Source organism: Telopea speciosissima, chromosome 7 (genome assembly GCF_018873765.1).
Source record: "Telopea speciosissima isolate NSW1024214 ecotype Mountain lineage chromosome 7, Tspe_v1, whole genome shotgun sequence".
Lineage (NCBI taxonomy): Eukaryota > Viridiplantae > Streptophyta > Magnoliopsida > Proteales > Proteaceae > Telopea > Telopea speciosissima.
In genome coordinates, this window is record NC_057922.1 from 65259754 (window position 1) to 65271286 (window position 11533).

At 38.8% G+C, this 11533-nt stretch overlaps 1 protein-coding gene across 1 annotated transcript; it reads right to left on the bottom strand.

Moving 5' to 3' along the window:
• Positions 1-1397: 1397 nt before the first annotated feature.
• Positions 1398-9330, bottom strand: LOC122667974 (guanine nucleotide-binding protein subunit gamma 3). The gene is made up of 5 exons (XM_043864479.1): positions 9118-9330; positions 7722-7774; positions 7501-7545; positions 7378-7422; positions 1398-1862 (listed from the first exon to the last, which is right to left on the bottom strand). Exons 1-5 carry the CDS (start codon positions 9256-9258, stop codon positions 1562-1564), a joined length of 585 nt encoding a protein of 194 aa, XP_043720414.1. The 5' UTR covers positions 9259-9330; the 3' UTR covers positions 1398-1561.
• Between the last annotated feature and the right edge of the window lie 2203 nt (positions 9331-11533).

Below are 11533 nucleotides of genomic sequence, written 5' to 3' on the forward strand. Positions count from 1 at the left end.
TTGAAAATTTAACTACAACTAACGGTTTCAACTTAACGGTAAAGGTTTATTTGTAAACCTCCCAATCATCCAGGGGAATGCACGTAAAATGTCAAACTAACGCGGGGGGGGGGGGGGGGGTGTTATATTATTGTTTTAAACACCAGGGGGGTGCATATAATTTGCTCAATATCTAATCGTCTCCCATAAACAATTAAAAACTTAAAAGATTCCGTTGAATCTATTGAAGATGGCAGTAGTTCTAATTTTTTTTCTCCAGGTATAGAGAACTTCAGCCCTAATTAAATATTGAGAATAGTTACCCTATATTTATTCTACTTCTATATTTAATGGGAAAAGGATCTCCAGGCCTAAAACCGTACATTGCTTCCCCACCTTAATTATTATATTAAAATTTTTATATAATCATTAAAAAATCCAAGTGAGAAGATGTAGAAATAAAATACCCTACTTGCTCAGAGAACCCTCTTTCACATTTAATATAAGAACATGGGATCACTTGCCCAACCAAGAGTGATCCCAACCAATGGGGACACAGGAAGGGGTTCCGCATATCAAGGAGAGTGTGTCAAAGAGAGAGAGAGAGGGGTAATCCCACACTGACTGTGGTGGCAATTTTCCCTTTAATAGGGAAAAGGAACTCTGTCCCAGAGTGTGGCCTATGCCAGCACTCCCATGAGTCTCTCTCTCTTATTATAGTGAAAAATCACTTCTGCCCCAATGTTTTGAGGATCTGAGAGATAGACACATGGGAATGCTGGCAGAAAACTACCTCCAATAAATACATCAGTGAGAAAATTGAAGACGCAAACCCCTTGGCTAGATTCACAATTCACAAAGGGCTACAAGGCTGAACTTGACAGTAGTGAGTCTAGTGACTTAGTGTTACTTGGGTTACCACCTCATATATGAAGAGGGCCTTCTTTCTCAACCCTTTCCCACCATCTTACAGTGGTAAAAGATTCAAAGAACGCAGCTAATTCCCAATCAAAGCCCTGACCCTGAGCAAAATAAACGGGCATAACAACACTTGTGTTCAAACAGGTTGCATCTTCCCCAATTGATTTTTGAACTGACAAGCTCAAGAGATTCATGGGCAGCCCCCACGAACAATCTGTTACCGGTTAAGGATAGATTTTGGTAAAACAGAAACGTAGAACATACAAATGGAGTTTCTACCAACCAACCTGACTGATATCAGCAAGTGCTTTTCCACTGAAAGCTATCAGTATTTTTACACCCTGCCCCTGCTTTTTTTTGGTAAATTGTTCCAATGAAATCTTGTTTTTCAATGTCATTTTTCACATTCTACATCAAAACCAACAGAAAATCATATTTTACAGAAAATCTTTCCATTTCCACCTGTTTTATGTGGAAATAATAAAAGCCTCTAGAAAAAAGGGAAAAAGATATTTCAGTAGAAACATATCATAGTTTATTACTTCATCAATTTATTTAAATAATTATACCTTGGATTTAATTTACTAGAGCACTTCCTGTACTCCCATTGCATAAAATTCTAACATCAAGAAATAACATAGGAATGAGTGCAGGAGCATTCTTAATAACATAGACAACAAAGGTTACACCAGGTTTTTGTACAGTTGGGACAATAACAAAAATTTGTACATTTAGGGCAAGAACATGTACATCTGCTGCATGAGCAGCAATCAGGGCAGGAAAGATTAGGAAGAAAGCAACACTTACCACAAGATATTCTTTTCAACTGGCAGAAGTGGAGACAGTGGCAACGTAGCAAGTTTACAGATGGTCGACAGGCACAACAGCTTAGTGATTCTAGATGAAGTGAGCAACTACTGTAGCAGCAAATCCACGACAAGTTGAAGCATGACTTCTTTCCACTACTCACCAGAGAAAAAGATTGGGGGAGGGGGGGTTGAGGGCACATTTTAAATTGGTAAGAAACCACTTTAATCATGACTACTCAAATTCAAATATGTGTGAATCAAGCACCTCAAAATCATCACAAAAGATGGAGGTTAGGACTCTCATTAGGCAGATAAAGCTATTGTTTGAATCCTATAGCTAAACAGGATAGAAGCAGGGAATTGCCTCCAACACCATGAAGTTGAAGATATAAAATAATTTATACAGAGGCCACAAAGACCATTTCCTCATTTGCTGGTTCTGGTTCAACCCACAACTTGGTTTATGTTCCAGCAAAACAAAAACTGGAAACAATTGCTAGTTCAAAAATAACTGTTTCTGTATACTTTTGCACCCAACACCATGAAGTTGAAGAAACAAGATAATTAGGCCACAAAGACCATTTCCTCATATGCTGGTTCTGGTTCAACCCTCAACTTGGTTTATGCTCCAGCAAAACAAAAACTGGAAAACAATTGCTAGTTCAAAAATAACAGTTTCTGTATAGTTTTTATTTATTTATCAAATTCGACTAGTTTCAACAAAATCCAGTTTTGCCTAAAAAGAGGCAAATTACAGCTCAAGCAGCCTGAGGGATCCATTTCTCAGACACATAACCTTGCATCTTACTGTAATGTTTCTTTAAATTTCATTCCATGCTCAACCAATCATGTCAATCACAAGTAAACCAGATGTGTTTCTCACAGTCAAGTAGGTAGAGATTGGTTAGTTACAAACCCTCCATGGCCACATGACGAACTAGCAGATAGACAAGGGTGGTGTATCATATACTACGTGCTGTGTAGCATACATGAACTCTAGTTATTGTCACAAATGAAAGGGATGTCTGATGCAGCAACTTCACCCTGCTATAATGTAAGACTAGATTGCCTAGTCCCAAAACAACCCAAAGGGTGTACCCAGTGCACGAGGCTCCCGCTACTGCGGGGTCTGGGAGGGTAATAATGTACGCAGCCTTACCCCTGCTTTTGCAGAGAGGCTGTTTCTAGACTCCAACCCGTGACTCATTTTGAATTCATTCAATTTGAATTGGTATTTTCTCCATCACGATTATTGTGAAGAGACATCCACAAAATTGTGCTTTATATATCTTTATAAAGATATAGTATTAAAGTATATAGGCTTACTATAGAATACAGATGTAATATGTACCTTCATATATGTACTGATAAGGGATGTATGGATTCTCGAGAAGAGAGGAGCCATGGTGGTCCCCTCCGGACCGCCCGGATCCCACGAGTGAATAGAAAGTTGGATCTACATTGAGTCTCACTTGAATTGCCCCATCTATCCTCTTGAGTGGTCACAATGGAGCAACCTTACCGTTGCACCAAGTCCCAAAATAACCCACAAATCAAAAATAGCAACAAAGGACAGAATTAGAAGGTTTAGGAATTCAAACCAAACCAGCATGTAGAATAACTCCAAACTCAGATTGAGTGGAGATGATGGTGAAGAGAATCTACACTCCAAATTTCAGCCAATTCTGATGGCTAGGGGCTGAGATATGAAGAGAACTCAAAAATAGAAAATTAGTGTATAACTTGTAAACCAGCACTGTGTTTGGGCTCCAAGGAGGATCGAGTGTAGGCCTTGAAGGGATGGAACTTTGCTGCAAGTTTGGTTCAGCTCTGATGGACAGAAGTGGAGATATGAGTTGGGGATGAAAATAGAAGGTTGGTTCTGTAGAACAATCCAGCAAATAAAATGGCCTGCAACAGGGATTGAGTGGAGTGTTTGGTGGTGTTTTTTTTAGCTCTCCAAATCAAACAGCAGAGCCATGGGGTAATCAATGTCCTCCTTTGGCTTGATGCAGCAGCAACAGATCTGGACCTGAGAGGGGACTTGATTCTAGTCTTCAAGATGCACTCCAGCAGTTGTAGCAGTCACAAGCAGCAGCAGCAGCAAATTGGGAATCGAGTAGGATAGGAGAAGAGATAGAAAAGGGGGGATAGGGAGATTCATCTCTCTCAGCCCTAGAGTTTTGGCTCTCTTTGATGCAGTTTTATCACCAAACTGGGCTTCTTTGCTTAGGAATAAGTCTAGGGTTGGGTTATATACATGTTGAGCCTTTGATCCCATGGGTTTTCTATGTAATAGGCCACTTTTATGGGCCTAAAATAGGGATAATTAGGTTGCATATGGGATTAGTTGTTTTAGTTCCATACTTAGTTTTATTTTGGAGTTTTAGTTCATAAATTGAACCGGTTCAACCAATGGTTCAATTCAAGTGATTTTAATAGTTTTCATTTAAGTGTTTAGTGGGGTTGAATAAGGACTTTGTTTTGAGTTTATTTCAGTTTCCTAGTCAATTTAAGTTACCTAATAGGTTGAGGATTGGGTTAGGCCTTTCCTTTTTAGTGTAGGAGTCTATTTTTGAGTCTTTTATATGATGTTATAAAGGGGGGGGGGGCAAACATTGAACATGAATTTTGATAATAATGAAAAGCTTTTGTTGCTCTTCTTCTCCATTGAAGATTTTTGTCTTGTGCTTGCTCAAGGCTGGTGAGATCGGTATTTGATCTGATTGACACCTTGTGGTGGGAAGCCCGGGTGGTTTGTTGGTGGGATTAGTGTTTGATCCAATCAACACCTTGCAGTGTGAAGCCTGGGTGGTTCTTTGAAGCTTTCTTTCAAGCTCTTTGAAGATCTCCTTCAAGTTCAAGATCAAGATTCAAGATTTATTCATGATCCTCTAACCAACTGAGTTGCCCTTGCAACGACAGTAAGTTTGACCCATCCCATCAATACCGATTCTTCTCCTAATCCTCCAATCCACCCCAAACCCTAATTTTCCCACCCATCTCTTGAAACCATCCCTTCTCTCAAAATTCTCAACATTCAGCTAACAACACCTTCACATAATTGGATCGAGTATTCTCTTGCCCAATTGGAATACTCGAACCAAGCTGTTTTCCAATTACCTCATTCAAACCAAAACATCCCACCTATTTCTAGAGATCATCCCATTACCCAAAATTCTTCACAGACCAATCCAACCATCAAAACAATACCAAACTAGAATCAAATTACCATCAAAGCCCCATTAGCAATCGATCCAAACCCTAGTACCATCCACTCGTCTTAAACCCTAAAACTCCATTGATTCCTTTTCAAGAAACCCAAAACCCTAACTCTATAACCTGCTGCCATTCTAGTTTACACACTTCCACTCATTAAAACATCTCAGGACCTTCACTGATAGACTTCCCTACACCTGCCTAGCATAACCAACACCTCAAACCCTAACTCTAACCCTATTGTTGACCTAAAACCTTATTTTGACCTATTCGGACTACCTATTCATATCAGATCCTGGTTGTCTGGATCCTAGTTAGTCCTCTACCAATCTAGGACATTACTCTCAGCCCTTCATCCTCACAATAGGACAATCAAATTAGCAAAAAGCAATATCATAGCAACTTCATTAAATCGTCTGGTGCCTCTATGGGCAGATCACAATATATAAGCTCAAGTATTGAGCCAGTTGAAGAACTGTTCACGTGAACAGCGATTTGCCTGATATGTGTCTCTACTATTTGTGTTTTATAATTAGTGTTGCATCAAGAAACCATTAGAGGGATCCTTCGGTGGAGTAGCCTGCACAAAGGAATAAAGTAAGCAAGGGAGAGCTGGTCTTCTCCGGTGGGGGACTCTCCAATGCCTAAATCAGGTCTCATTAGCAGCAGATAAAATATCAGAATTCAAGATAGTTGTGTTATGGCCTATACCTGAGTATATATAGCGTGATCTTAATAGTAGAGACGGTGGTGGAGAGTCCCATTACAGCGAGTGTTTCATGTATGGTAGGAGATCGTGTGTCAGACACTCCCTGAGAAAGTGTTTCCCTAATTAGGGAGAGTCCCTTAATGGTAGGAGTTTCCAAATTGCCGCTCCTCGGGGGATATAGTTTCCTTACAGGAGTGTGATGCTAACTGACTGCAACATATTCGGATTTGGATAGATATCCTTCCACGCGGAAACAGTATCCTTTAATAATTGAATCTCTCTCTCCGGGCTGGACAGGTGTTACGTGGGCTTGACCCGACGAGTGTATCCATCGGACCACACATAGTAAGAGTTATGTGTCGTGTTATCATTGGTTGGTCACATTTAGGTGTATCAATTAGGATTATAAAATCCAGTGTTTCATGAGAGGACTAAGCACATTGAGGTTGACTGTCACTTTGTTCGGGATGTTGTTATGAAGAAGTTGATTTCTACTCCGTTTGTTTCTACTATCAATCAACTTGGTGATATGTTTACTAAGCTGCTGTTTGGACCTGCCTTTTGCCGAAGTTGTTCCAAGCTGGGTCTAAGTGATTAGTATGCTTTAGCTATAGGGGGTGTTGAAGTACTGTTCACGTGACACTATTCACGCGAACAGTGATTTGGCTGATATGTGTCTTTTCTATTTGTGTTTTATAATTAGGATTAGAAAGTCCTAGTTTCTATTTTCTTATTGTAACTAGGATTGCTAATAGGAGATTAGTTTCTGTTTTCCTTTTTTTAAACCTTGAAGCTTCCAAGCCACACTGTCAAAAAAATTATTGTTCACTCACCCCAATAAGGAGGAGTGATATGATTTCGATTGAAGGAGTTAAAAGAGCTAGGGGCAATCCTAAAATGAGAAGTTGTGAGGAAGGACATGCATAGTCTACGTCTTGTACCAAGTATGACCTCGGATAGATCCTATTGGAGGGAAAGGATCCATGTAGCACATCCCATTTAGCTGAGATTCTCCTGACTTGCTGGGTTGTGCCTCTTTCATTCTCCTTTGTTTGTTTAGACCGCAATTTTACCTACTTTGCTTTGTTTGGATCCATGTAGCCGACCCCATTAAGTTGGGATAAGGCTGAGTTTGTTGTTCTTCTTCTTCTTCTTGTTGCGCAATGCTTCTGACGGACTATATAAACATCTCAACAAGTAGGAGCTTGTAAGCCATAGAAACCATTTTTCATACATCAACTCAAAAAAATTTGAATTAAAGTATAAAACAAAAAGAATAAAGCTTAACAATAATCAGAAATTAGATTCTTGATATTAAATAAAACAAGGAAAAATAAGGACACAAATGCATTCTTTCTAAGCAAAGATGTTGTCGTTTGCATAAGCCTAACAAAGCCATTTTGAGAATAAATATCAGTTAAATGTTATACACCAATTTCAACTATATGTTCAAATTCCCTCTGATTGGGCATAAAAAATCCTTCCAATTAGAAGAGAGAATGCTTTATGTTTCTATCCAAAAAAAAATGCTTATCATTGAAATGTATATTTAACTAGATGCATTTTTTCCCAGTTATTTTGTCCCCATGCTCATCCTTTAAGAGGTATCTTGTTTCTTTGCTTTGTGTTATTATAAATATTTTATATTATTGATGTTCAAGAAGGAAAATGTAACCACACGATGCTAATTAGTCCAAAGTAGACAGAACATAAACACTACATAAGGTCAAGAAGAAGTACCAGAGCCACTTCCAGAGGCGATGGGATCTACGAATCTTCCCATCTCTGCTAAAAAAGAAAACTGTGAAAGTCTGATCACATTATAAATTTCAATGAAGAAAGGTTAATGCCAAAGAATCATACACAGGAATTAAAGGGTCTGGGTTAGCCCCTACAAATTCGTCAACCCTGCCAAAAGAATTGCCTACAGTCAATTACTGATCAATAGACTATGTGAATAAATCAAAGGTAAAAGCAAGCACATGGTGTGCTTGACCTCCAAGATCAATTCCCTTCCACAGGCCAAATACAGGAAAACAGTACAGTACAAAGGAATTAAAAGGGAGGGGGTGGAACATGCATACTCTTTGCAGCATCTGGAGGCAGGTTGAAGACCTTCTAGTGACTTTAACTCCTCCTGTTTGCAAGTAAATTGTCTGAGATTTTAGTTGTCGTTCACAATATTTAAAAAAGGAAAAGCGTTCATCTTTCACTCTGGTACTTTTCAACAGACCCACCTTTTTTCATGGCTTTGTGACAAAAACAACAGAATACAGAATTCATTCTGCCTTCAAGTTTCAATAATCGTTATTGAGCTAACATATATAAGTATAATAATTATTACATCTTTGAATCATCAGTTGTTACAACATTAGAACGACAGTAGACCGGAGATCATTATCATCATAGCTAAATGGGACTTGGTAATTTCAATCAGTCATTGCCCCAAAGCGAACAATAGAAAACATCCATCTCAGCTTATTCTACATCAAATGTCTAACCTTTTCCCAGTTTAACATTGCGCAACAATTTTGGTGTGATCATCAGGTTTCTTTATGGCCTAAGATATGTCCTATGCAGGACCCATCTAATGCTTGGCCTCGACTCCCCACTTAGTGAGCCACAACAGGAACGAAGAGGTGGCATATTTCTACCTACATGCAAAATTTCTTCAATTTTGGCACTTGACTCTGGATACTAATTGCCTATGAACATTACATTGGATTCAAGCAGAGGGGAAGTGAGTTAAATACAAGGTTGTCAACCAGACATACGCAAACGAAACTTAGAACATAAGGAAAACGATTACAAAAAGTGTGATTCAGAAAATATTTGTATGAATTCCTCACTCAAGTCTATACTAGAAGTTAGACAAGCGTGAAAAGTTAGCAGATAATCACAAGAGGGTAGATTTCATGCTTACTTGCCACCATAACGAAGGTAGTAACTCTTGAATATCACTCAACAATACCACATTTTGTGATCATAAGTAGAAATTTTCAGGCTACAACGGGAATGCGTTTGATTGGGGAACAATCTTCTGCAAAAAGAAGAAGCGAGGATCTCCTTTTGATGAAGCTATGGGCAGAGAAGCCCCTTCCACTCCCATAACGAAGGTAGTAACTCTTTAATATCACTCAACAATACCACATTTTGTGATCATAAGTAGAAATTTTCAGGCTACAACGGGAATGGGTTTGATTGGGGAACAATCTTCTGCAAAAAGAAGAACCGAGGATCTCCTTTTGATGAAGCTATGGGCAGAGAAGCCCCTTCCACTGCCGGTACTATTTATCAGTCAGTTTCATGATTCTTATGGACTTAAAATTTACTATTCACTCAGGATCCAATCAACTACCAAAAGATCTATCTGACTAAAGTATTAAACAGCAATTTTGAGCGGGCAAAGAAAAAATGTAGATTGGTAACAACAAGAGAATCGTCAAACAGAGTCAAATGAATCGATATAGCAGAGCTCACCTCCAGAAAACCGATCTCTCTTTCAATCATCTGAACCTTCACCAACTCCCGACGCTTCCCGTACAAATCGGGATACTGAGGGGGCGACTTAGGACAAGGCAACGGCAGAGATGGAACAGAGGAAGCATAAGGAGCAGCCATTGATGGGATTTCGGATAAGCTTTGCCAGTGACGAATACCAAACTATCGAACCCGGCAACAAAAGAAGACGAGAATACGGATGCAGGGTGGAAGTGAAGAGGTGGGGAAATTAGGGTTTAGGTAATGAATGCAACAACAAATACAGGACAGAAGAAATTAGTGCAACTTCTGAAAAAATTAATGGCAGTACTGTAAAAGCTCAGAAACAGCAGAAGAAACGTATGAATGCATTCTCATTTAAATGCAGTTTGGGGTTGAAAATGCAGAGAGCATGGCCAAAGGAAAATGAAAAGACGGACGAGTGAGGAAGAAGCCCTGGAATAGACTTCATCGTCACCGCCCCATCACTGCAGAAGAGAAAGCTGTTCTCCTTCGATACTCCTCTATTATACATAATTGAGAGAACCTCCGTCTCAGGAAAGCCTGCAAATGTCTGCAAGAAACCATACTGAGATATGCAAAATTAGAGTCAGAGTTTGACGTTATCTCTCTCTCTCTCTGGCTCTGCCTTTGGCGTCGTGGTTGCAGAAGATGGGGGCGAAAAGCACGACGCCGTACCTCAGACCGCACGTGACCATCAAGTAGGAAAGAGGAAACGGCATTTTTGGGGTTTTGATGCTAAAATGCTCTCTGTTTTTTTTTTCTCGTAAAATGACAAACAAACCCTTCTTGCTTTCCTTATATGATTGATTCCCAAATGTCCATTTTTCTTCGGTAAAAAAAGCATATGATCCATAGTTGGAAAACTGGGTTATGAGGACGAGTTGCTTAAGTTGAGTCAAAATTTTGGAAAGACTGGTCAAGAGTCGTGTAGACTAGATCATGGTAAAAATGGATAAGATTGGGTCATAAATCATCCGATATTAGTACCCGAGTCATGATAGTCATTTTAAAAAAAAATCGTAATGTCGGTTCACTTAGAATTTGAGTTGAGTAAAATAATAAATTCGTATTCTAAAACAATAAGAAATTCTCAACTCTTTGACTCTCTTCTTATGTTCAATGGTATAAACTCAAAATGCATTGATATGTGTTTCATTATTTTATTTGGTTTTTTCTTTTCTTTTTTTTTATATTTTTTATGATTTTTTACTAATATATACATATTTATTGTATTAAAAAAAAATATATGACTCGCCTTGACCTGGTTTAACAGGCCAGATTATTAGGTTTTTTCTGAAAGACGAGTCGAATAAGAAAACTTGGTATTCCAACTATGATATGATCACGTAAGGGTCTAGTATCGATCGGGTTGAACTGATTTTTAGTCTAATGTTGAGTCAAATCGAACTAAACTTTTGAGTTGAAGTTTGGTTATGGGTTCAATTCGGTTTCTAGTTTTGGTTGGGTCATTTGATTGGACAATTTTTTCGATTCTTACCAATCCACAAAAACCCCAATCCGAAATCCCCTGATAAGGGTTTGGTTTGATCCAATTTTGGTTGGTGCATCTAATGATTTGGGTTGGATTTTGAGTCGTTGACAGCCTAAAACTGATGCAAGCTTTAAATACTAGCATTGAGGTATATTGTATCAGTCTATTAATTTCGATTTGAATTGTCTCAAGATTCATATGACAAGGGTAATGGTTTTTGTGGGGGAGCATGATCTCCATGCCCAGACAGAGAGGGGAGAAAATGACTACCCCGCACCCCATGAAAGGTAAAAATATCCACCCTATTGATGCATGTGGGGGTGTTCTTATTAGCCCCTCACACGTGCAAGGGTCACACCCCTCCTCATAAATAATTCTCCTCCCAAAATAATATAAGGTATTTATTTTTCTTTTTTAAATAAGGTTTCTCTTATTAAATCAAATTATTTAGAAAAAAATATTGATACATTGTCCTTGTATAAATTTCTTTATATCTTTGTCATATTATAAACAATAGAAACCTACCTATGCTGTCATTTCTCTTTCTTATTCTAACTATGTGGATCCCATGAAGAGCCTACGTGGATGATATTATTTTCCTTTTCAATCTCTCATTGGTTTTTTTTTGTTTTTTTAAATGACAAACCCCTCGTTGGTTATAAGGTCTAGATTTCCTCTCTCCCATTTATTTATTCCAAAACATGTGGATGATATTATTTTCCTTTTCAGAGGGCAGGGTGGTAATTGCACCACCCCCATGTGTCTGGGCACAACTTACGCCCCTGGCACAGAGAACGTTCTCCTTATTTATGGGTTTGGATCTTATGGAGTCGTGACGGGAGCTGCACCTGTGCAGCACCGCTAAACGACAGCAAAAATAGGGATAAGGTGGTCATTTCA

Excerpts from the sequence above, each read along its gene's own strand:
- LOC122667974 (XM_043864479.1), bottom strand. The coding sequence starts at position 9,258 with ATGGCTGCTCCTTATGCTTCCTCTGTTCCATCTCTGCCGTTGCCTTGT. Across the intron at positions 7,546-7,721 it reads GCCTCCAGATGCTGCAAAGA|GGTTGACGAATTTGTAGGGG; the intron begins GTATGCATGTTC and ends TTCTTTTGGCAG. Across the intron at positions 1,863-7,377 it reads CGCCTCTGGAAGTGGCTCTG|TGGAAAGAAGTCATGCTTCA; the intron begins GTACTTCTTCTT and ends TCTGGTGAGTAG.